This window comes from Callorhinchus milii, unplaced genomic scaffold (assembly GCF_018977255.1).
Source record: "Callorhinchus milii isolate IMCB2004 unplaced genomic scaffold, IMCB_Cmil_1.0 Scaffold6, whole genome shotgun sequence".
NCBI lineage: Eukaryota > Metazoa > Chordata > Chondrichthyes > Chimaeriformes > Callorhinchidae > Callorhinchus > Callorhinchus milii.
In genome coordinates this window covers 11,751,670-11,776,592 of record NW_024704747.1, presented here as the reverse complement: position 1 = coordinate 11,776,592, position 24,923 = coordinate 11,751,670, and the positions used below count along the sequence as shown (strand labels likewise).

The window sequence follows — 24,923 nt, the reverse complement described above, 5'->3', positions numbered from 1 at the left end:
CCTACCAGTTAGAGCTTTGGCTTGCAGGGTTAACAGGAGCTGAATGGGATGACCTTCTGCCCCCAGCCAGCTGAAATCAGCAGTGCCCTGGAATACTGCGGACCTGCCTGGCTCGGGAATCCCGACTACCAAGACTGCCATAGAGGGCTGGCTCGACTCCGACATTCCGTTCCAGACATATCTAGGAGTCAGATCAGCTCTAAGGAGACCCCACTAACCTCCCCCGAGGAGGATAGTCACTAGTTGGTTGTTCGACATCAGATAAGCGCGAGTTTGAGCCCTCATTGGTGGATGGTAGGTACAAGGAATTAACTACGAGCTTCCTGTGGGCAATGCATCTCAGCATGAAATGCGTGAGAGCATTGCCACCATCTTCCTGTCCACAGCTTGGTCACACATCCCTTCCCATTAAGCGATAGTTCCACCAATTGGAGGTGCGGAGTTTAAGCAGTAGCTGCTTTCTTCTCTGCAGGCCAATCAAGGTGGATTCCAAGTGGAGTCACTATGTATTTGCAGGTGAACATGACAGCCTAATTGCACACAACAATGTCTCACAAACAGTCATGAAATGAATAACCAATTTTATTTGGGGGATTGATGGCGAGCACATAGGGAAGAACTCCCTTCTCTTTTCCAGCAGTGCCATAGGATCTTTAACGTTCATCTGAACAGGCATAGACAGGTCCTTGGTTTAACATTTGGAGTCCTGTAGCTCAGTGGTTGAGCACTCGCTTTGCAAGCGAGAGACCTGAGTTCAATTCCAGGCAGAGGGCGAAACCTTGGGCAAGTTTCCTTACTCCACACAGAGCCTAATAATAATCCCTCCAAAACCAAAACCAATAATAAATTGGTCATTTTCAATCCACGACTGTTTGTGGGACATTGCTGTGCGCAATTGGCTGCCGTGTTCGCCCACAAATATACAGTCAATTCACTTTACAGTGTGTTCTGTGAAGCACTTTGGGACGTCCTCCTGACGTGAAAAGCGCTATATCAAATGCAAGGATTATTATTATTATTATAACATCTCATCCAAAGAACAGCAGCTCTGACAATGCAGCACACTCCCAGTACTGCATTGGAGTTCAACTCCCGACGTGGGGCTTTAACCCACTACCATCTGACTCAAAGGCGACACTGAGCCAGCTGGCTGACACATTGCACTTAATGCTTATAATGTTGAAACATCTCAAAAGTACTTTACTACAAGGATTTGTTGTCAAATGTACCGAAGTTACTGTTTCTGTAGGTAAATGTAGAGAAATACGAAGTAATGCATTTTGGTAGAAAGAATGAGGGGAGGCAATATAGGCTGGTAATACAATCTTAAANGGGGGTAAAAGAACAGAGAGACCTGGGAGTGCAGGTAAATGAATGATGACAAGGCTGTAAAAAGGGCAAATGGGATTCTAGGCTTTATAAATAGGGGCATAGAGTACAAGAGTCAGGATGTTATGATTAACCTATATAAAACACTGGTTAGGCCTCAGTTAGAATACTGCGCCCAGTTCTGGGCAACACACTAGAGGAAGGATGTTAAGGCATTGAAAAGGGTACAGAGGAGATTTACGAGGATGGTACCAGGAATGAGGGACCTTGATTATGAGGAAAGGCAAGAGAGGTTAGGATTATTCTCATTGGAGCAGAGAAGGTTACAAGGAGACCTAATAGAGGTCTTCAAAATCATGAGGGCATTTGATAGGTTAGAAAGGGAAAAACTGTTTCCACTGGTGGGTGTGTCGGTGACTCGAGGTCACAGATTCAAAATAGTCTCTAAAAGAAGCAGAGGGGAGGTGAGAAGACATTTTTTCATGCAGCGAGTTGTTCGAATCTGGAATGCATTGCCTGAAAGGGTGGTCGAAGCTGATTCGATAACTACTTTTAAAAACCTGGTGGATGGGTATTTGAGGAGGATGGGTTTGCAGGGTTATGGGGAAAGGGCTGGGGAGTGGGATTGACATTAATTGCTCTATTCAAAGATCCGGCACAGACTCGATGGGCCGAATGGCCTCTTTTTGTGCTGTACAATTCTATGATTCTATGTAATAGCCATTTGTGCATTGTGAGGTCCCATAAACAATCATGAGGTGAAGGAGCAATTTCTTCAGAGGATTGTTGGCCAGGATACTAGGAGAAACTCCATTCTTATTTTCAATAGTGCCACGGGATCTTTTAACGCCAATCTGAATGATTACAAATTGAAAAACTACATTAAACAATCATTGTAGCCAGTTCTATATGTTGGAACAAGCTCAGTAGGATTTTACAGAAACCGGGTGTGCTTATTGGGCTTATTTGGGTAGAAAATCAGAGGAAAAGGTTTTTAAAAAGTTAGCAAAGTCAATGCATGTTTCTTGCCACAGACTAACATTCTGGTGGAGTGTGCATTCTGATTTTGTCTTTATCTTGTTGTTCACCTCAAGTGGGTTAGTCTTATATAGAATCATAGAATTATACGGCACAGAAGGAGGCCATTTGGCCCATTGTGTCCGTGCTGGCTCTTTGAAAGAGCTATCCGAATTAAAACCCACTCCCCTTGCTCTCTCCCCATAGCCCTGCAATTTTGTCCTCCCCAAATATCTATCTACTTCTCTCTTGAAAGTTGTTACCGAATCGGCTTCAACCACCCTTCAAACAATGCATTCCAGATCTGAACAACTATTATATTTACTTTAAGTAATTTCCTTGAAATTTAACTATTTACAATTTAAGATTTCTGACACCAAGATTCAGTTTCAGCTTTATGAAATAAACCTTTTATAACGTGATGTGCATGAACAGAAAGGTAAAATGACCAATCTGGGAAATAGTTTGTTCTTACCAATCTTACCTGCAGAGGCTGTTTCAGCTTTTTAACTAGTTCGTGACCAACACTTATTTTCCTGATCCTGATTTTACCCTTCCCCTTTCCATTCAATTACTTTCCAATCACATCACAATAGCCACGCTTCTCTTACAGCAGATGTTTTTCATCAAATATTTTTCATCGACCTTATCTCAAGCTATGTTTTGCTTAAGACAACAAAGATTACAGTTTCTCAGAGTTTTGAACTGGTACTACAACCCTCCCACAAGTGCATATCAATTATGGCTAGGGTTATGTTGGGATATACCGATCCCGAGAGTTCAAATGACGACCCAACAATCCTCAAAGAGATATGGTGTTTATTGATACAAGAATTAAAGAAAGATAGACAAGACAATTGGCTGCCGCGTTCGCCCACAAATATACAGTCAATTCACTTTACAGTGTGTTCTGTGAAGCGCTTTGGGACGTCCTCCTGACGTGAAAAGCGCTATATCAAATGCAAGGATTATTATTATTATTATTATTAAGACAAAATACAATTAAAATATACTACCCCAATTCTCGTAGCTGTGGCGGACGATTCTCAAGTTGCTAGAGGCTTGAGTCTGGGCACTTCCCTGCTGTTCAGCTCTTCCTCCTTCCTACCCTCTTACTCTGACAAAACGCCAGTTATACTCTTCCTTCTTTGACACCTTGCCCTGGTCTGAGTAGATAACATTCTCCAGACCTCAGCAACCCCTTTGTCCTGTCCCGGGTGATCAGTTGCCAACAAGACAAATGTTACTACTAATCTTGTTAATTTCTGATTCTGACCTGATCAGGTTATGTTATATACGTAATGTATCCATCAACACATTCTTGGAGGCTTCTAACGGGACAAAGTTGTTACCGTTATCTCTCTACTAGTCTCGAGATCTACCCTTTCCTTCAACTGTTCATATGTTCTCATCTTTATTGGAGTCCTGTAGCTCAGTGGTTAGAGCACTCGCTTTGCAAGTGAGAGACCTGAGTTCAATTCCAGGCAGGGCGAAACCTTGGGCAAGTTTCCTTACTCCACACGCCTAATAATAATCCCTCCAAAAAACCAAAAACAATAATTAAATTGGTCATTTTCAATCTACGACTGTTTGTGGGACATTGCTGTGCGCAATTGGCTGCCGCGTTCGCCCACAAATATACAGTCAATTCACTTTACAGTGTGTTCTGTGAAGCGCTTTGGGACGTCCTCCTGACGTGAAAAGCGCTATATCAAATGCAAGGATTATTATTATTATTATTATTAAGACAAAATACAATTAAAATATACTACCCCAATTCTCGTAGCTGTGGCGGACGATTCTCAAGTTGCTAGAGGCTTGAGTCTGGGCACTTCCCTGCTGTTCAGCTCTTCCTCCTTCCTACCCTCTTACTCTGACAAAACGCCAGTTATACTCTTCCTTCTTTGACACCTTGCCCTGGTCTGAGTAGATAACATTCTCCAGACCTCAGCAACCCCTTTGTCCTGTCCCGGGTGATCAGTTGCCAACAAGACAAATGTTACTACTAATCTTGTTAATTTCTGATTCTGACCTGATCAGGTTATGTTATATACGTAATGTATCCATCAACACATTCTTGGAGGCTTCTAACGGGACAAAGTTGTTACCGTTATCTCTCTACTAGTCTCGAGATCTACCCTTTCCTTCAACTGTTCATATGTTCTCATCTTTCAGTAATGTGTACCTGCCCAGTACCTCGTTCCCCCAGCCTTCTCCAATACATTCTTATTCAGCCAATCCTCATTCAGGTCCTCCATTTTGTATGTACCTCAAGTATCCAACAGTTAGATCTCCCTTCAATCATGACCACAAAGGTCATCAGTACCAGGCACAGTAAGGTCCAAATAAAGAGCAAAGACAATGTTATGCACAGTGTTATGCGGATGACGCCCAACTCTATCTCTCTGTCTCCAACCTCTACTCCAGGACCTTTGCTGTCCTGACGGATTGTCCTTTTTACTCCACATCGCTGCTATGATCCGTTCTGCCTTCCCTCACCTCCACAACATCACCCAGCTCTACCACTGCTTCTTCCCTCAGGCCACCAAGACCCTCACCCACGCTTTCATTACATCTATGCTCGACAACGCTAACTCCCTGTTTGTCAGCCATCCAGCCAGCCATCCCAACTTCCCTCCATAAGCTGCAGCTCGTGTCCTGTCCCGCACCAGGCTCCGTGATCCTATCACCCACATCCTCAACCGGCCTCACTGGCTCACCATCCCCCAGAGGATAGAGTTCAAAATCCTCATCCTCGCCTTTAAAACCCTCCAAAGCCTTGCCCTTTCGTACCTCTGTGACCTGCTAACTACCTCTGCTCAGCAGGCTCTGTTGTTGTTGCTGTACAGTGGGCTAAGTTCTAATCCACTACACTGCCTCATCAGAGCTCAGTGGTTAGAGCACTCGCCTTGCAAGCAAGGGACCTGGGTTTGATTCCCTGTAGGGCGAAACGTTGGGCAAGTTTCCTTACTCCACACGCCTCTTGTTTGCCTAGCAGTACGTAGGAACCTGGTTTTGTCAGTCGATTGGCAGATCGCTTTTCCGGGGGTAATAATTCCTTCAAAAAAAATTGGTCACTCAATCCACAACTGTTTGTGGGACACAGCTGTGTGCAATTGGCTACCGTGTTTCACCCACAAAATATAGTCAATTCAAATTACAGTATATTCTGTGAAGCGCTTTGAGATGTCTCGAAGATGTGATAAGGCGCTATATTAAATGCAAGGATTATTATTATCAATATAAATTATTTTCGAAAAATCCATCAATATAACAATTTACAATATAGTTAATATTAACAATCATATCGAGCCTTCCATTTCAGGAGGACTTATCAAAGCACTCAGAATGTACTGTTCAGACCTCAACCAATTTTTTTGTGGATCTTTTGAAAATCCTTTCCTCTTTGAAATTCAACCCGAACCACAAAGAAGATTGAACCTAGATAACTTGTTAGAAAAAAAATGCCGATCTGGTAGTACGGCTTCTCTGTAAAAAACACTCATTGTCGAAGGTTTGTTGTGCTCTTTTTTGCGCAAATTACTTTGTAAAACTTGCCTGCCGTGTGTTTAAAAGATCTGAAATGGAGATGCCGATGATTGTTCCATTGTGTTGTGCATCGTCAGAATTCCAGGGACATTATGATTTTGACTTTCTTATTACTTGTTTTCTCCTGCAGGACATGGTGCCTGTCATGGTTGATTATTGTCTTCTGCTCGATCGCACGTAAGTAGGCGATGGACTATTCGGTCACTTTTAATCTTATATTTTATTTGGAACTGTGCATGGTCTGTGGGATTTTTCGTTTTGCCTTTGGGTTTCNAAAAAAAGCCTTGGTAGGAAAACATCATGGTGATTTTTTTAAAAAATGTCTTTGGATTTGATCCACAGATATCCCTCAACAACTTGCACCTATTCTTTCATGTAGGGTAAGCGTCTCCGTACAAGTGACATTGCTGGTGACAATCCAGCAATATACATTGATGATAAGAGCTTGCATATATATTTTTAAGATGGCTTTTGTGACTAGGCAGGAATGCTCTAAACAGTAATCTCATTGACTATAAACTGAGCAGTTTCTTCATGTGTGTTGAAGTTTCAGTCAGGACTGTAGTGCCTTCAACCGCCACATGGTGGGGAAAATGTAAAGCTGACATCAGAATATCTGAGACAAAAAGCATTTGAAAATGCAACTACGGCCCATTTAATCAACCATTCGGCAATTCAATCACAAACTCAGAAAACGCTAACCAATAAACTAATTTGGAGTTGCAATAAATAAAATGTGGGGCTGTCTCCAGATGACACGTTTGCATCAGATTGATTGTGCTTTCTGCTGATCATTGAAAAAACATAATTGTGGCGGCTGAATTTCTTGTCTAAATAGCATGGTTGCACAAAGAATTATCTACATACTTGGTGTCTCTTTAGCTATGTGTATTTACATGTATTTTGTCCTCAGCTACACTTTCCTTCTCTCTGCTTTCCTGCATGAGGTTTAGCTCCTTTTTTACTTTCTGCTGGGGTTCAGGTCTACAGGCACCATTCAAGCTCTGTTCTCTCACTGAGCAACTGCCCGTTCTCCATGTGTGAGCCCAGCCTGTGAATACCAGTTATTCGCTCAGGAGTTTACTGTAATCCTTACATTTGATACTAGCACCTTTCACATTGGGAGGATGTCCCAACGTGCTTCACAGGATATTAACTTAAAGATCTTATGGCACTATTTGAAAAGGAAGTTTGTAACTGGTGTCCTGGCCACCAATCCCCCATTTAAAATTTGCTTTATGACTGTTTGTGGGACATTACTGTGCACAAATTTGCTGTCATGTTCACCTACAAAATGAGGTCACTGCACAGTAAATCATGTGAAGCTCTTTGAGATGTCCTTTGAAAGCCACTATATAAAAGTATTTTTATGAAAACCTTTGATGGTTATTGTACTGAAATACTGTGAATTTTCAGCAAATACCTTTAACTACCCATTGAGCATTGACATTATAAATAAATGCACCTTGTGTGTTCTGGAACATCAAATAGCATGAGTCTGCATTTCAGACCCATTTACTGTGTCCACAACAGTGCATTTTATGATTATTTTGGTGCGATGAAGTGATGCGAAGAGAGTTGTGCAATCTACCTGTGGAAGCTGCTGTGCACCTGAATAGGAAACCTTTAAAGATAACTCAAATGCTGGTTATCTTTGGGGTAAGGACCAGGCAAAGAGTGTGTTCAGCATCATTTCAGTTTAAGACACCCAACAGAGGTGATTGAAATCAAGGAAATTACAGTGCAATTGGTATATAATACGAGTTTGGAATCCATAAAATCCACCAGGATCCATGAGGATTTGACTGTTTGCAACTTAGGCTTCAGGTTCGATCCCCAGCTTTCCTTTCTACTAGACATGCAATCCCTGACCAGGATCTCTTTTTTCCATCTCCGCCACATTGCCCGCCTCCATCCGTAACTCATAACAAAAGCAGCCAAAACCCTTGTCTACACTTCGTCACTTCCCGGCTGGATTATTCCAATGCCCTCCTTGCTGGTCTCCCCAGCTATACCATACACAAAATCCAATTAATTCAGATATCTGCCCACACAAAACTCCGTATCCCCATCACACTAGTCCTTGCCAGGCTCCACTGGCTCCCAATTACCAAACAAATCGATTTCGAGATCCTCTCGCTCGTTTTCAAATCCATTCATGCCCTCGCACCTCCCTACCTATCCGATCTGCTTACCCACCACTTCACCACTCACTGCCTCCGCTCGTCTGGCTCTGGCCTCCTGTTTGTCCCTCGTCCCATCCCCTCCTCCATTGTGGCCGTGCCTTCAGCCACTATGCTCTGAAACTCGTGAACTCTCTCCCTCAATCCGTCTGCCTTGCCCCCTCTCCTCAAAATCTTCAAATTCTGCCTGTAGACCTTTTTGCCATGTTTCGCCCATAAAATATACAGTCAATTCACTTTACAATATATTCTGTTAAGTGCTTTGAGATGTCGCGAAGACGTAATAGGGAGCTATATCAAATGCAAGGATTATTATGTTATTATTAATAAAAAAAACTTAAAAAGCAGAGTTGGCAACAAAACAGGCAGTAAAGGCTGATTACTGCCTTCTGTGATGGTCATTTCTAGATTGTATTTTTCTGGATGTAGAGTGTTGTGGTGTGTGCCGATGTTGAGTAAATGAACAGAGAAGTGTGTTGAGACACTTGTTGATATTTTCAAAACTGACAGCTTTTAAAATTTGAGGAGCCAGTATTTGTTTAGTATCATAAATATTACTCCTGGTACTACTATTATGAAGAATTATTAGATGGCAATCAGCCAGGCTACTATTATTTCTCTGGCCCATTCCTGTGGTAATCTATACCACTGGAGTACTGCTTTCAGTCTTCTCTCTTAACTCCATCACTCTTCCACATCATTCAGTTTTAGTATCACACTTCAGTTTGCTTTAACGTATGTTTCTGATCCTGTGATCACTGTAGACATTCCCAGAACAAATTTCTAGTGATGGCAGTCATTAACACTCAGTTGTGTAGACATGTACATTGCTGCAGGATAAATTCTACATTGTGACTAGTGTGAGGATCCATTTATATTGCGTTTAGTTGCATTTTATAATATAACTGGCGCAGTATTCAATTTTGATTAGATTACTGCATCTTGTCTGTGAAAGTTGAAATGAGATGATGATCTTGTTTCTCGCAGTGAAGTTTTACGTTTAGATACTTTGGTAGTTAATGGTCCACCTCTTATCATATTCAAGCACTCTAAGATGTTACCCTGCGTGAAGGGCACTATATGAATGCAAGTTGTTGCGTTCCTATACACACGTAAAATCATAGAATCTTAGAGCACAGAAGGAGGCCATTCGGTTCACCGTGCCTGTGCCGGCTCTTTGAAAAAGCCACCAACTAGTCGGACTACCCCACTCTTACGCTTAGACTCAATTAAAAGTTTTGCTTGTGCATGCCAATGAATAAAGTAATAATAATAATCCTTGCATTTGGTATAGCGCTTTTCACGTCGGATGACGTCCCAAAGCGCTTCACAGAACATACTGTAAAGTGAATTGACTGTATATTTGTGGGCGAATGCGGCAGCCAATTGCGCACAGCAATGTCCCACAAACAGTCGTAGATTGAAAATGACCAATTTATTATTGTTTTTGGTTTTGGAGGGATTAGGCTCTGTGTGGAGTAAGGAAACTTGCCCAAGGTTTCGCCCTCTGCCTGGAATTGAACTCAGGTCTCTCGCTTGCAAAGCGAGTGCTCTAACCACTGAGCTACAGGACTCTGAAAGTACTTGTACATTCAGATTGGTTAATAGCTGAATATTTAGTTTTTACTTCTACTGTTTGGCTCTTATTTTTTCTTCTGCACTCCTGCAACTTGATGCTTTTTTTTATAACAGAGGTAAAATAATAAAATCCTCAATATAATATCAAAATTCTTGTATAACAAAGGTTTGAATTTTTTTTTACCTTTCCAGCACTTAAATGTAGGTTGTTTGCCCTTTCATTACAAAGTTGGGCTTGAAGACACTCAATCCTGTGATTTGAAGGGATTGAAATAATGCCTGTGTAGTTAAGCAGATTGGTTCCATAGAATCAAAATTTATTTGCTGGTAAAGTGATGTTGCCTAAGTAGTCTCTGGAGCTTGATTGTCCTAACTGTGGATTTGGGCTGTGAACAGTGTTTCTCCAGCATCGGATTTTACTTTTTACTGCAACTGTGCCTACAATTTCAGGCATACCCTCACTGCCTCAAAGATGTTTAATGCAGATCTGCAGTGTCTGTGCTTGTAGAATGTGTTTGTTTTCTCCTTCAAGCAAAATTTAGATTACTTTTAAAGCAGCAACATTTAATTTAACGTCTGGAGGCTGGTGTTCTGTTTTAAGAACATTAAAAGTCAAGGCTGAGAAAAGGCGTCCTGTCCAGTCTAACCCAGAGCTGCACCACAGAGGACCATTTAGGGAAAGTACAAGAACGTGAGGTTTCTACACATTGCAAGAACAAAACGTGCAATCAAACGGGTTTCCTCCACATCAAACTGAAGCAAGTAAATTCTAACAGCAGTGATGTGTGAATAGTTTGCAGTCACTGTGGACTCTCCACTGTCTGATTGTGGATCAGTTGGGGATATAAGGCATTGGAGCGGACAATTCTGCCTTAGGTTACCATTAAAAAAAGACGTGGCTAGATATCATAGAGTTTTAAAATCATTTAAATTTTGATATCAAGTTTGATCAGCGGTTCTTACCATGATGCTCTTTTGTACAAGTCTTGTTATGCCATTTTGCTTGTCATATCATTATTCTGTCATTTTGTGTGCCCACACATACCCGTTTGCAAGGTAGACTTGCTTTTTTTCATATGGTTTCAGAATAGGTGTAGCTTATCCCGTGAGCTCTGTGCTACTTTTACTTCTCCAGAAATGATGCACACCGTCAGATCCTTGGACTTGCCTTGAGCTCTTGCCTTGAGTTTTGGGGCTTTTCAGTAAACTGCAGGTCTGTAACATGTTCAAAATAAGAGCTGAGCGACCTTGAATGTGCTGTTCATTGTGGGTTTTGGGTATTGAAACCAACACTACAGCAATGTGCATTATCTTGCAGTTTAGTGGTTAGAGTACTCGCCTCACAAGCTTGAAGACCTGGGTTTGATTACCAGGCAGGGCAAAACGTTGGACAAGTCTCCTTACTCCACATGCCTCTGTTTACCTAGCAGTAAATAATCCCATATATAAGAAAATATAATTTGGTCACTCAATCCATGGCAGTGGGCCACTGATGTGGGCAATTGACTGCTGCGATTCACCCACAAAATATACTGTCAATTCATTTTACAGTATATTCTGTGAAGCGCTTTGAAACGTCTTGAAGAAGTGACAAGGCGCTATATCAAATGCAAGGATTATTATATTACCTTTCCACATTTTGAGTGATCGGCAAGTCAACTATTAGCATTTTACCCAAGTCAACTGAGTATGTTTCACACAATTCAGCTGGCTCTTTGTAAATCTATTAAATACCACAGTGAAGGACTGAAAGTTAAAGCACCCTTCCTGAGTTTGATCCACAAATGCACAGAAAGTGTTTTATCCCAGGTGTGAACATCTCATCAGCCTTCAGAACAGTTCTGTGAAGAGAAACAATCTGAGTTAATAATGTTCTACAGAAGCGGTAAGCTTTCTCACATCTTCAGTCTACTTTGTTTTTCATACTCTTTAAATTGGTTTTACCTATTTACCTTTACCTATGTAATATTTTGTTGCATTCAATGAAGGTTTCTCGATGCTGCAGTAGTCTTTAAAATTGGAAGACGCCATTGTACTGTGGGAGCTGAGGTTGACATTTAAACTGCTTTCCCCAAAAGTTCTTTACTTCTGCTTTGAACAGTTAGGTTTATTTTGGTCAGCCAGGTGGAACATGACACATGTGGAAACCCATCACCATGCTTAAGAGTATCCAACCAATAACAACAACTTGCATTTATATAGCACCCTTCATACCGGATGGCATCTTGGAGAGCTTAACAATGGCAGAGCCCGATGCTGAGCCGGGGGAGGGGGAAGGTGATCTTAGGTACGGTCAAAGAGGAAGGTCTTCAAGGGCGACCTGAAAATGGGGAGAGACGGGGCAAGGGGAAGGAATTGAAGGAGGGAGTTGCACAGCTTCAGGGCATAGTGGCTAAAAGCACAGCCACCAATGGTACGGAGGAGGGTCCAGGGGAGAAGGAGGAGGCTGGAGCCAGTCAAGCGGGGGCAGCAGGTAGTAGTGTAGGGAGAGAGCAGATTGGAGAGATAGGGGGTGCCAGGGTTTGAAGGGATTTAAGTACAAGAGCGAGGATCTTGAAATCTTGAAATTGATCCGCTCTATGATAGGAAGCCAATGGAGTTTGACAAGGACCGGGGTAATGGAGAGACGGAGTTTAGTGTAGGTGAGAATGTGGGCGGTAAAGTTTTAATTAGTTGAATTTTGTGAACAGTGGAGCAAGGGAGATCAGAGAGTAGGGCGTTTGAGTATTCAAGGCAGGAAGTGACGAAGACGTGGACAGGGTTTTCGGCAGCTTTTCGAATAAGGTACTGATGGAGGCAGACGACGAGTAAAGCGGTCCTGGCCAGGGACTGGATGTGGGGTACAAAGGATAGCTGGAGGGTCCTCTTGCAGGATTAACAGGAGCTGAGTGAGAAAAGCCCCGTCACCAGTTTTAACCTCCCAAGTCCTGCTCATGACTGATGACAGTGATGAGCCTGGTTGGGCTGGGCTGTCATCAGCAGTGCCCTAAAGTACTGCGGACCAGCCTGGCTCAGGAAGCAGAGTGGAGACCGCCACAGAGGGTTGAATTGATTCTGGCATTCCATTGCCAAACATATCACCTTGGAGCCATTTGAGCTCCAAGGAGACCTTGTTTAGCCACATCAACCCTCCCACCCCCCAAGAGGATATTCACAAGTTGGTTGATATCTGATAAACATGGGGTTTGAGCCCTCAATACAATCAAAATTACATTTGTAATTAATCCTGCAAGAGGACCCTCCAAGGCACTGAACAGTCAGGGATGAGGACCCAAGTGCGGGTTGGGGGGTTGGGATCCGGGAGGGTGGAGGGCAGAGAGGGTAGGATGGTGGCCTTGATCGAAGTCATGATCGAAGAGTAGTCTTGAGGTGTGCCTTGAAGGAGGCAAGGGAGGGGCGGAGGTGAAGGGAATGAAGAATGAAGTTCCAGAGGGTGGGGCAGAGATGATTAAGGCCCGATGGCGGGGCAGGGGTCATGGAGCAGGCTGAAGTGGAGGGAGCGGACAGGTTGGTAATAGGGTTAGCCAGGTCAGAGAGGAGGCGGGGGCAAGGCCGTGGAAGGCCTTGAAGGGTGAGGACAAGGATAGGTGGGTGGCAAGTACCAGGAACTCCCTGTGAGCTTCCTGGTGGGCAACACAGCTCAGCATGAGAGCAGTGTGTCAGAGCACAGCTGTCGTCCCAAGACTGAAAATTCTTCATCAGCTATCTGACAGACAACTGCCTGGTGAGAGGACCTTTTCAGGACTACAATGACCTGTTGCTGAACACCTGAGTGGTGAAGTTGGCTTTATAACGGGCACGTCTATTTGCCAAACATGGGTACCTGGATTAAGCAGCTGGTGCTGAGTAAGCTTGGTACACAGAAATGGATTTAGAACATCATGGTTGCTGGCACATCACAAGCTGTAAAGGAAGTGGGTTCTAAGGCTGGAAATCTGCTTATCCATCTGCTTATCCATTTGCTCAGGAATTCTAGAGTTTTTCTAGTCGTTGAAATATGCCAACTGCTCATTGGGTCTGCAAAAGCAAAAGTGCTGGTACAATGTGGAAAGTTTAAAGCTAGTTAGATAATAACAAAAAGAATCCTTACATTTGATATAGCGCCTTATCACATCTTCTAGTCGGCTCAAAGCGTTTCACAGAATTGACTGTATATTTTGTGGGCGAAACTCGGCGTATAGCAGTGTCCCACAAATAGTTGTGGGTTGAGTGGCCAATTTATTATTTTTTTGAGAAATTATTAGTTATTAAAATGATAAGTGATGTACAATACAAGGCAATACAAGGCAAAAAATGTAGCTGAAAGTTAGTTTCAACAAGGAAAATCAAGATAATAATAATCCTTGCATTTGATATAGCACTTTTCACGTCGGGAGGACGTCCCAAAGCGCTTCACAGAACACACTGTAAAGTGAATTGACTGTATATTTGTGGGCGAACGCGGCAGCCAATTGCGCACAGCAATGTCCCACAAACAGTCATAGATTGAAAATGACCAATTTATTATTGTTTTTGGATTTTGGAGGGATTATTATTAGGTGTGTGGTGTAAGGAAACTTGCCCAAGGTTTCGCCCTCTGCCTGGAATTGAACTCAGGTCTCTCACTTGCAAAGCGAGTGCTCTAACCACTGAGCTACAGGACTCTACAGATGGCAGCTAGTTTTTAAGGTAATGGCCCAATGAACTTTTCTAAACAGTGAGTAACAACATACTAAAAGGTTGCTAAATACTGATATTTCAATGTATGTGGGTCATGAACTTTTAAAAAATAGAGCGTATTTTGTAGGGGAAACGCAGCAGCCAATGTCCCATAAACAGTCGTGGATGGAGTGACCAAATTGCTATTATTTTCTTTTGAAGGAATTATTAACCCTGGAAAAGCAATCCGCCAATCGACTAACAACCGGGTTCCTGATTACTGCTAGGTAAACAGAGGCGTGTGGAGTAAGGAAACTTGCCCAACGTTTTACATTGCAGGGAATCGAACCTGTGTCTCTCGCTTGCCAAGCTGTGCTCTAACCACTGAGCTACAGGTCTCCTCTCTCTATGCCTGAATGTATGCACCACCAGAGAATCTCAACCCATTAGATCTGGTCGATTGAAATGGATGCACTCGTGATTCCTTATAAATATTACTTATCACTGGACAGAAAGTAGACTCTCACATAGGAGAGAGGGAAATAGAAGGTTATGAGAGGGAGTAAGAATGGGTGAAGAATTGTTTGGAGTATAAACACTGGCACGGACTGGTTTACCGAATGGCCTTTTTCCATGTTGTCCATTCTTTGTAGAAACTAATAATAATAATATTATACGTCATTGAAACATGTCCAAGCAAGTTTAGTGGCTATGTATAGGTGAATGAGGTAAACGATTTTTCACACAGAGTTGTCTCACAAACATCCATAATCTTATCTGGAAGATTGTTGGCCAGGATACTGGGAGAAGTACCCTTCCTTTTTCAAACAGTGCCAATGGGATCTTTTAACATCCATCATTAAGCAGACAAATCCTCAGTTTAATGCTGTACCCGGATGGCAACTCCAGCAATGCAGCACACCCCAGCACTGCATTGGGGTGTCAGCCCAGGTTGTGATCTCGAAATCCCAATTTAGAGCTTGACCCTACAATCTTCTGACTGAAAAACGAGAGTATTACCAACTGGGCCAGGCTGACCCATTGCTTGTGATTCATGTGAGGTTGGATTTGTCACAGATAAGGACCTTCCCCTTTAATTGTTTTCTCACGCTCTGTTACATTGTACATTTTATGAATGTACATGATTTTTGACAACTAATCCCCGCTAACCATGCAGTGTAAATGGGGTCTGGGGTATTGAAAATTGTGTTTGGAGGTGTTCCTGAAGGTGGTGGTTTTAGGAGCTTTGAGTTGGCAGAGCTGTAGTGCACATAAATTAACACTAGCTCTACTACCGAGAATAATCCCTTAAAAGTTCTTGGATGTCTATCTAGCGAACAGCCTAAGAACTTCCGTGGACTGCTTTAGATGTTGTTTAAAGTCAATAAAGTAACTTGAGGACGGGTTTGCAGGGTTATGGGGAAAGGATTTGGGAAGTGGGATTGACATTACATTGCTCTATTCAAAGAGCCGGCAGAAACTCGATGGGCCGAATGGCCTCTTTTTGTGCTGTACAATTCTATGATTCTATGATTGCTCCTTTTAATCATGATATAAAAAACCACAACATTCGATTTTAAGGAACAATGATAAAGAGAATTCCGAAATCAGGCTTTAGATTTTTCACAGCGCTTCAGCCATGAGGGGCTGCAAGTAAAATGAAGCCCTAAAATGAAGGTAAAATGAATGTAAAATGAATATCTGGTATGTTTTTCCTGAAAAAGATGAATATTCAAGTGGACATTTAATGATCCAGCAGTGTCTGAGGCGCAGGAAACTTAAGGGGAGGAAATCCTTGTGTATAAATAAAAAGTTTCTATCAACGATTTGTTGTATTAACATGGCTGTACTGTACTGTGTTGGATTAAAGTAGTTCACCCCACAGACAGGCACTTACCATTGGTGTAGAATAACGACCCAAAAGTATTTTAAAAAGGACTGCAAATAAGCCCCACTTTTGATTTGTGATATAATGTGCTTCTTTATTTTGTCAATGCAGAGATCTTCTATTCGGCCAGATCTACAGTAAATTGAGCGAGATCTCAGTGGCGAAGGGAGTATTCATTGAGTGCCTGGAGCCCTACGTTTTGACTGACAAGCTAACCAGCATCACACCTCAGGTGATGAAGGATATGCTCATTCACTTTCAGGACAAGGGCATGATGGAGACTATTGAGGCCTGCATAGTGCACATGGATGTGACTAGCTTAGATATTCAGCAGGTGAGCAAAACTCAAACCTTGTGACATAGGTCTGAGCGCTAAAAAAAGCAAACTTTCCCATCAATCATTTAATTGAAAAATAATATTAATGATTGTTGCATTTTATGTAGTGCCTTATTACATCGTTGAGACGTCTCAAACCGTTCAGAGAATATACTGTAAAGTTAATTGACTATTCTGTGCGCAAAAAGTGGCAGTCAATTGCGCACAGCGATGTCCCACAAACAGTCGTGGATTGAGATACCACATTTTTTTTTGAGGAATTATGACCTCTGTAAAATCATCCACCAATCGACTTTAACAACCGGATTCCTACTTACTGTTAAGTAAGCAGAGGGATGTGGGGTAAAGAAATGTGCCAAAGATTTTGCCATGCCCAAAATCCCATTGTATGGCAGAGAAGGTAACTTTATTAGCCATGAGTCACAACCACAGGTTACAAATGAATTGATTCACTGGTGGAACAACACCAAATTTTATATAACTAGCTGTACCCGTTGCAGCTATGTTTGCAACCAAAGGATCCAATATGGAACACTTCCTTATCCTTAAAAGGTTTGATTTTGCTTAGGCATCTTTATAATGATAAATATAAATGTATAATCTATAATTACTGGGACATTCTCCCGACGGGAAGGCACTTTTAAAATGTAATTTTGTTGTTGTTGCCGCAGCTTAGCTTCATCTGTGTTCTTTATTTTGTTCCCGCTGTCACTTGGCTATGTGTGTGCTCTGTGATGTAGGATGCCACAGCCGGCATGGCCACCAGGTGTAACTGCAGAATGTCACAGTGTCACTGATTCGGCGGCCACCAAGTGTAACTGCAGCAAAAAATGCAAAATTGAAATACATTTTAGGTCATAATTCATGAACAATAGGAGATACACAAAAACAAATATGCCCATGTCACTCCCACATGCACGACCTTTCAGATGAGGTATAAACCATGTCTCTATGTCAATCGGTTACTGAGATCCTTCTTGAAGCGCGCAGAGACAGCCAGGCAATGTTGTTTTATTAGTATATATTTACATTTATAATGCACATTTAACTTCTCAAAGTGCTCAATACAAGAGACTGGTTATATGGGTGACTTTTTTTTGCTTTCCCAAAATTACACTTTCTGGTTTCTGGTTAATGTTTGAGGGTGTTGTTGTCGAGCTGTTTAAAGTGCCAATGTCGTTGAAGTTTGACAGGTTTCATGTTACAGGTGGTCGGGATGTGCTGGGAACACCACCTGCACGATGCCATGATCTACGTGTACAACAGAGGAATGAATGACTACATCATGCCAATGGAGGTGAGAGAGCCTGAACAACGTTGAGCACAAATATTGCCGCTGTGTTTCCAAGATATTCTTTCAATAACAATGTAGAAATGGAGACTCGGTGCACTAAACTCATGTAACCCTAGAGTACCGTGTACAGTTACGAACACCATGACATCAGGGGCTGCCAACTGCAGAGGAGAACAACAAGGATATCTCCAGCGTCAAAGGGAATGAGCTATGAGCAATGATAAGACACTACCGAATTTAAATATAAAGTGAAGAGTATAAGGTGATGGTTGGTGAGAGACAAGGGGACCCCAGATTGTGGGGTAATGCTGGTATTCAACCAGCTTCCAAAAGAAGGGAAAGCAAATTAAAATTCTTCATTCATAGTCATAGAAACATAGAAACAGGACCAGGCCATTCAACCCTTCGAATCTGTTCCACTTTCTATCATGGCTGATCTGTACCTCAACTCCAATTACCCGCTCTTGCCCCAAATCCCTTGATACCCTGATCTAACAAATATCTATCTGTCTCAGTCTTGAAAATTTGATTTGATCCAGCATCCACAGCCTTTTGGGAGAGAGAGTTCAAGATTTCCACTACCCTTTGGTTGGAAAACTGCCTCGAAATTTCACTCTTAAATGGCCTAGCTCTAATTTTAAGATTACACCCCCCTTGTTCTGGATTCCCCTGCCAAAGGAAAGTGTTTCTCTGTACCTACCCTATTGAATTGCTTTATTCTTTCAAAAACCTCAATCAGATCACCTTCAACCTTCTAAACTCAAGGGAATACAGACCATGTTTATGCAACCTCTCCTCATACTTTAACTCTTTAAGCCGTGGTATCATTCTGTGAATCTGCACTGCACCCCCTCCAGAGTCAATATATCCTTCCTGAGGTGTGGTGCCCAAAACTGAACACAGTCTCCAGATGGGGTCTGACCAAGGCTCTATATAGTTGAAGCATCATTTCCTCTCCTTTATATTCCAGCCCCTTTGAGGTAAAGGCCAACGTCCCTTTAGCCTTTTTGATAACTTTTTGTACCTGTGAACTTGTTTTTAGTGATTTGTGTTCGTGGTCACCCAAATCCCTTTGCATTTCCACCATTTAAAAAATATTCTCTTTTGATATTTTTGGATCCATAGTGGATGAACTAACACTTCCCCAAATTGAATCCCATCTGCCACAGTTTTGCCCACTCACTTAATCTGTCTAAGTCTCTGTAACTTCCTGCTCCCATCTACAAAATTTACATTGCCTCCTAACTTTGTGTCACCTGCAAAATATATTTATATGGTGAAAAGCTGAGGCCCCAGCACAAACCCTGGGGAACACCACTTGTCAAGTCCCCTCAATCAGAGAACGTTCCCTTTTTCCCTACTCTCTGTTTTCTGCCTCCCAACCAATTACCAAGCCATGTCGTCAGACATGATCTACCCTTTACAAGTCCTCTTTGGTTAGCTCATTCTTGTCCAAGTGCTCAATCACTCTGTCTCTGATGAGAGATTCCAGTAAGTTCCCCGCATCTGAAGTTAAGATGACAGGTCTGTAGTTACCTGGTTTCTCCCTCTCATCTTAAATAATGGAGTGATATTTGCAATTCTCCAATCCAAGGGCAGAATTCCCAAATATATAGAGCTAACACATCTACAATTTCCTCCCCTGCTTCTTTTAATAGCCTGGGATGGAATCCATCTTTAGTCTCATTATTTTATCCATTACCTCTTTATTTATATTAAATCTATTTAGTGCTTCGCTTTGGCTTATTTGTAGGTTCCTTTGAACCACTGATATTCTGTTCTCTACTGTGAAACATAGAACATAGAAGCATAGAAACAGGAGAAAGCTATTCAGCCCCTCAAGCCTTTCCCACCATTTTATAAGATCATGGCTGATCTATACCTCAACTCCACTTACCTACCCTTGCCCCATATCCCTTAATATCCTGACCTAACAAATATCTATCTACCTCTGTCTTGAAAATGTGAATGGATCTAGTGAAAATGGAAGCAAAATATTAATTCAACAAGTCTGCCATTTCCTTATTGTCCTTTATAGTCTCATCTACATTTGTCTTTAATGGGCCTAAGTTCCCCTTTACCACTCTTTTTCTCTTAATATATTGATAAAAACTTTTACTCTTGCCCATGTTTTTTCTCACATTCCTTTTTGCACCTCTTATTACTTCTTTGTATCTCTTTATTGCTTTTTATCGCTCTAATCTTACCGAATAGCTGGAATACACTCCGACACATTTTCTAGGACAATGTCCCTTTAAGTGTTTGCGCCTCCGCATGCCATTTCCCCATATAGGTATCTTACTCCAGCAATCTTCCAGTTTCTCTGGCTCCTGTAGCCAATTAGTTTAAGAATAATTAGTTAAACTAGCCAACTAGGAAAGGCACAAAGTCATAAGATTTTAAAAAAAGCTCACCATCTGTTAATACTGAAGGTCAGTATTGTTCTTAGCAATGTAACTTGTTTTCTTTCTGTATCTTGTGAATAAAAAAAATCACTTCCAATGTGTTGTGGCTGTGGGTTTCCATCTCAAAGGAGGCAAACCACTAATGGCCCAAGGATTTGTTAAGTAACCAGCGTCGGACATTAATTACTTCTTGCCGAGCAGTGCTGATGTGTACAAGTCCACGGCACCCTCATTACCAGCTTTGTTTTGTTCTGATTGTTTTTCAGAAATTGTTCCAGATTATTGGACCCTCTCTCAGGGCTGGTAAATCACTCTCAGGTATAAAGCTCATCGCTTCCAGTTGGTTTGGTAAGGGAAATGCATGTCCAGTGGTCCTGCTCTGAGTGATGATATTGGAAACAGCCAATTTAGGATCATCATACATGTGGTGAGGGAGGGAGAGTTTGAGCGATTAATTCACTGGGGTCTATTACCTAAATTATGCAATGGAACGTGTGACTAGTTGCTTTGGATCCATTGCAACCTCGTCTATCACAATTGTCCCACAACATACCTTCTAACACTTCACAGATCTCCTGCCTTCTTTCTCTTGAGTACCCTAGGCTGCAGTCCATCCGTCCCAGGGATTTCTTGTTTTTCAACCCCCTGGAGGCTACCTAGAAGATCAGTTTAATAATCCTTGTATTTTGGTACAGTGCCTTTCACATTGAGAGACCATCTTAAAGCGCTTCATAGGAAATACTGTAAAGTCAGTGACTGTATTTTGTAGGCATGACTCAGTAGCCAATTTGCTCGCAGCAATGCCGCACAAACCTCGTCCCACTTGAACAGGTAGATGAAATGGGACCTCGGTTTAACATCTCATCTGAAGGACGTTACCTCTAGCAATGCAGCACATCTCCAGCACTGCACTAGAAGGTCAGACAAAATGAGTTCAAAGTCCGATTGTGGGGCTTGAACCTGCAACCTTCTGACAGAGGCAAGAGTGCTACCAACTTAACTAGGCTGACACTATCAACTTTTCTAATAAGGTACAGTTTGTCAGGCTGGCTAAGCCTCGCTTCTGTGTTTGAAGTTGGGACTTGGTACTCACATACTCTGATGCTCCTGTGCAGTGCTGGGGGAGTGCTGCATTGTTGATCCTGTCTGTTTCGGTGGACGTTAAAGATCCTGTGGCACTATTGGAAAAGAAAAGGCAGGTTCTCTTGGTGCCCTGGCCAACAATCCCCCAAATAAAATTTGTCATCCATTACATGGCTGTTTGTGAAACATTGCTGTGTGCAAATTGGGTGCCGAATTTGCCCACAAAATACACAGTCAAAAGTTACTTTACAGTATATCCTGTCTTTACAGTATATCCGCTTTGTGACATTTCAACATGATAAGGCGCAATATCAACTGTAAATATCACTGTAATGTCAAATTTCACTTTGCTAATACCAAAGTCCCAGAACTCAAACAATACATGTTGGTGCCCTGAAAATAAGAATGATCTTATTTTACATACACAGTAATACTGATCTAAGTTTGTTTTCTTACAGATGAACAAGTGATCATGGGCAATAAATTGCTGGTGTATATTAGGTAAGTTTTACACACATTTATTTGCAGTACACGCTAACATTGTCCGAAGTGTGTCAGCGTGACTCAAGTGGTAGCATTCTCGCTTCTGAGTCAGAAGGTTGTGGATTCAAATTCCACATCAAGACTTGGAATCCCATAGTCTAAATTGGCACTCTAGTGCAGTGTAAGTATTATAATCTGAGTTAATAATGCTTACACTGCACAACTGCTTTGACAATGGGGTGTTGAATTGTCAGAGGTGCTGTCCTTCAGTCTGCCTGTTCAGGTAGAAGTTAAAGATCCCATGACACTATTCAAAAAGAGAAAAGAGTTTCTCTTTCCTGGTGTCCCAGGCAACAAATTGGCAAAATAAAATTATTCATTCACTCCATGTCTGTTTGTGGGACATTGATGTGTGCAACTGGCAGCCATGGTTCGCCTATCGAACAGTAATCCTTTGAGCGCTTTGAGACGTTTCAACGATGTGATAAGGCGCATTATCACATATAAGGGTTCTTGTTATTTTTATTATTATTGTTGTTAAAGTACAGTCCCAGTCAAGGAAATACTGACTCACTGACAAGTTTTATCCTTTTGTGTGCTGACATTCCAATTTTCCATTCTTATGATACTCTTAAAAATATTCAGTGATTGCATTGTTCAGAATTGATGTGTGTATGCCTTGAACAAAATCACAGTATAAGTATAAAAACATTCCCCTTTTTAATGTTCTCTCTGCGCTGTTGTATTGTGCACCATTCCTCTAACAATCCAGCCTGCCCTTCAGGCATTCAACATCTCCTGATACCTGTGTTGCTTTGGCTGCTGCTGCTGCTGAATATATATTTAAAAAGGAAAAAATCCTTCTCCCTATGGGAGAATGGCAAGCCCACATTTGCTGTTTGCCCCGGTCACCTGGTTCACATCTGGAGCAGTGAATGCTATTTGTGGCCTTCAAATACACCATTTTTTATCTCATATCATTGGCAAAAAGGTTGGATCTTTTTGTGAATATTGCTTTGAAGATGTAAGCCCATTAATCAGGTACATGGATCAAATGGAAACATTTCAGCCTTGGGTTTTTCTACTCGTGTTGAAGTTTTACGATAGTTGAGGACTGGGAACGTCAGATTGCATCCTTTCAGCTGATGAAGTAGATCTGTCTGAGTCGTTCCTTTTTTTAAACTGAAAACAAACTATAGTGTGTTACAAAACGTAAAAGATTACAGATGCTAGAAATCTGAAACAAAAACAGAAGTCGCTAGGAACACTCAGCAGGTCAGGCAGCATCAATGGAGAAAGGAAAGTGAGTCAACATTTCAGGTCCACGACCCTTCATCACAACTCAGTAAAATGTATCCGGGAGCTCTGGCACTTGCTGATGAAATAGTGTGCATATAGGCACATATTCTGGTCTAACCTGTAGCACACATATTTCTGCTGCAGTCTTTTTGTAAACCAATCTATTTGGACCCATTCACGTTTCTTTTATCTTAAGATAAGCAGCACATCACAGCGTATTGTGTTGTCACACTACCACCATATGTGGCATTGATGTTGTCATTTGATGTCCTCTGGGCAGCAGATGCAATAAGTGCTCTCTCACTGGGGGATTGGATACGCCGCAGTGTAAGGCTAAACCATAATGCAAAACGTGAACCTTTGATTCAGGACTGTGGAGCTTTCACTCAGCTGAGAAGTACCTTTGTGTTGTTGTTCACCCAGAAAAAGCGGCAATATCAAGCAGCAACATCAAGGTACACTTCCAACAACCAATCTTTTTAATCAATTAATGTACTGTAAAATTCATCCTACAGCGTTAACAAACCTAACCTCTGTTTTGGGGATCCAAATATCGCCCTGTATAGAGTCTCCACTCGGCCCCAGCAGTCCGTGCCAGTATTTATACTCCTCATGAGTCTTCACCCACTCCTTACTCCCTCGTATTCCTCTTTCTTCCTCCTATTCCCCTTTCTTCATGTGAAGATGTAGCTCGCTCTTGAATTCAAATACACTATCTGATTCACCCATCGCTTCAGTCAGTGAGTTTCACAATCTCACAACCAATTTGTGAAATAGTTCCTCCTCAATTCTCTTTTTGATGCCTTAGTCTTATACTTGTGTCCCTAGATTACAGACTTCCCAGCCAGTGGAAACAACCTATTGATATTAACCTTATCAAAACCTTTTAGAATATTAATCACCTATTAGATTTCCCTTAAACATCTCTTCTCTAGCGAGAAAAGGCGTATCCAATCTGTCCTGATAGTAGTAACTGTCAGACATGGTATCATCCTTGTAAACATATGCTGTTTCCATCGTTGCTTTATCCTTCTTATAGTGTGGTCTATCCAAGATTTTGTATAAATTCAACATCACCTCCTCACTTTTATATTCTATGCCTCTGGATATATATGGCTCTCTTCCACTATATATTTTACCCACAAATATATACAGTCAATTCACTTTGCAGTCTATTCTGTGAAGCGCTTTAAGACGTCTAGAAGACATGAAAACGCTATATCAAATGCAAGGATTATTATTATTATATTTGTTCTCACAAAAAAACAGTCCATCTACAGTTTACTCCATGAAATGCTGGGAGTCGTCCTCCTGACATGAAAGATGTTGGATCAAATGTAAGGTTTTTTTTATAGACAGTTTTCACCGATTTGCTTTTTAGAAAGCCCTGAGTTCCTGTAATTCTTCAGGATCAATGATCTAGTATTATGATCTTGTTCTTGTTGCAGCCCTTTCCCCGTTGCTGCCTTATGTTGTTGATGAGGGGAGTGTACCCTTTAGCTCTGTGGGTAAAGTCTCGCAGAATTATTTATATGAGGTTTGAATTGTGCCAAATGTGAACTGTTTAGTCTTCCAGGAACAGCCTAGTATAATTAGTATTGAAACAGTGCAAAGTACATCCCTTCTGATCAATTTCAATCTGTTACCATCATATGGCTGAGAATTATTGATTGTTCTTTTGATCAGATTGTGCCTTTCTTCCCCAAAGCATGAACTGGAGTCCACGCATATCGAGCTAGGGTCAGAGCATATAATAGGATTCCACTGGCGGGTTGGTTGGTAACCCGAGGACACCGATTTAAAATAGTTGTTAAAAGAAACAGAAGAAGGCCATGTTCAC

The 24,923-nt window shown here is 41.7% G+C and overlaps 1 protein-coding gene across 3 annotated transcripts in view; it reads left to right on the top strand.

Moving 5' to 3' along the window:
- vps8 (VPS8 subunit of CORVET complex) overlaps nt 1-24,923 on the top strand; it is a 327,260-nt gene that overhangs the window by 85,351 nt on the left and 216,986 nt on the right. For 2 of the 3 annotated variants that reach the window (XM_007907675.1, XM_042336096.1), the window contains 5 exons: nt 6,026-6,072; nt 16,294-16,516; nt 17,727-17,816; nt 20,485-20,536; nt 21,760-21,802. In XM_007907675.1, the coding sequence (XP_007905866.1) occupies nt 6,026-6,072; nt 16,294-16,516; nt 17,727-17,816; nt 20,485-20,536; nt 21,760-21,802 (455 nt within the window). Of the gene's footprint in view, nt 1-6,025; nt 6,073-16,293; nt 16,517-17,726; nt 17,817-20,484; nt 20,567-21,759; nt 21,803-24,923 lie in introns of all 3 variants that reach the window. The other variant, XM_042336095.1, reaches the window with a different exon arrangement.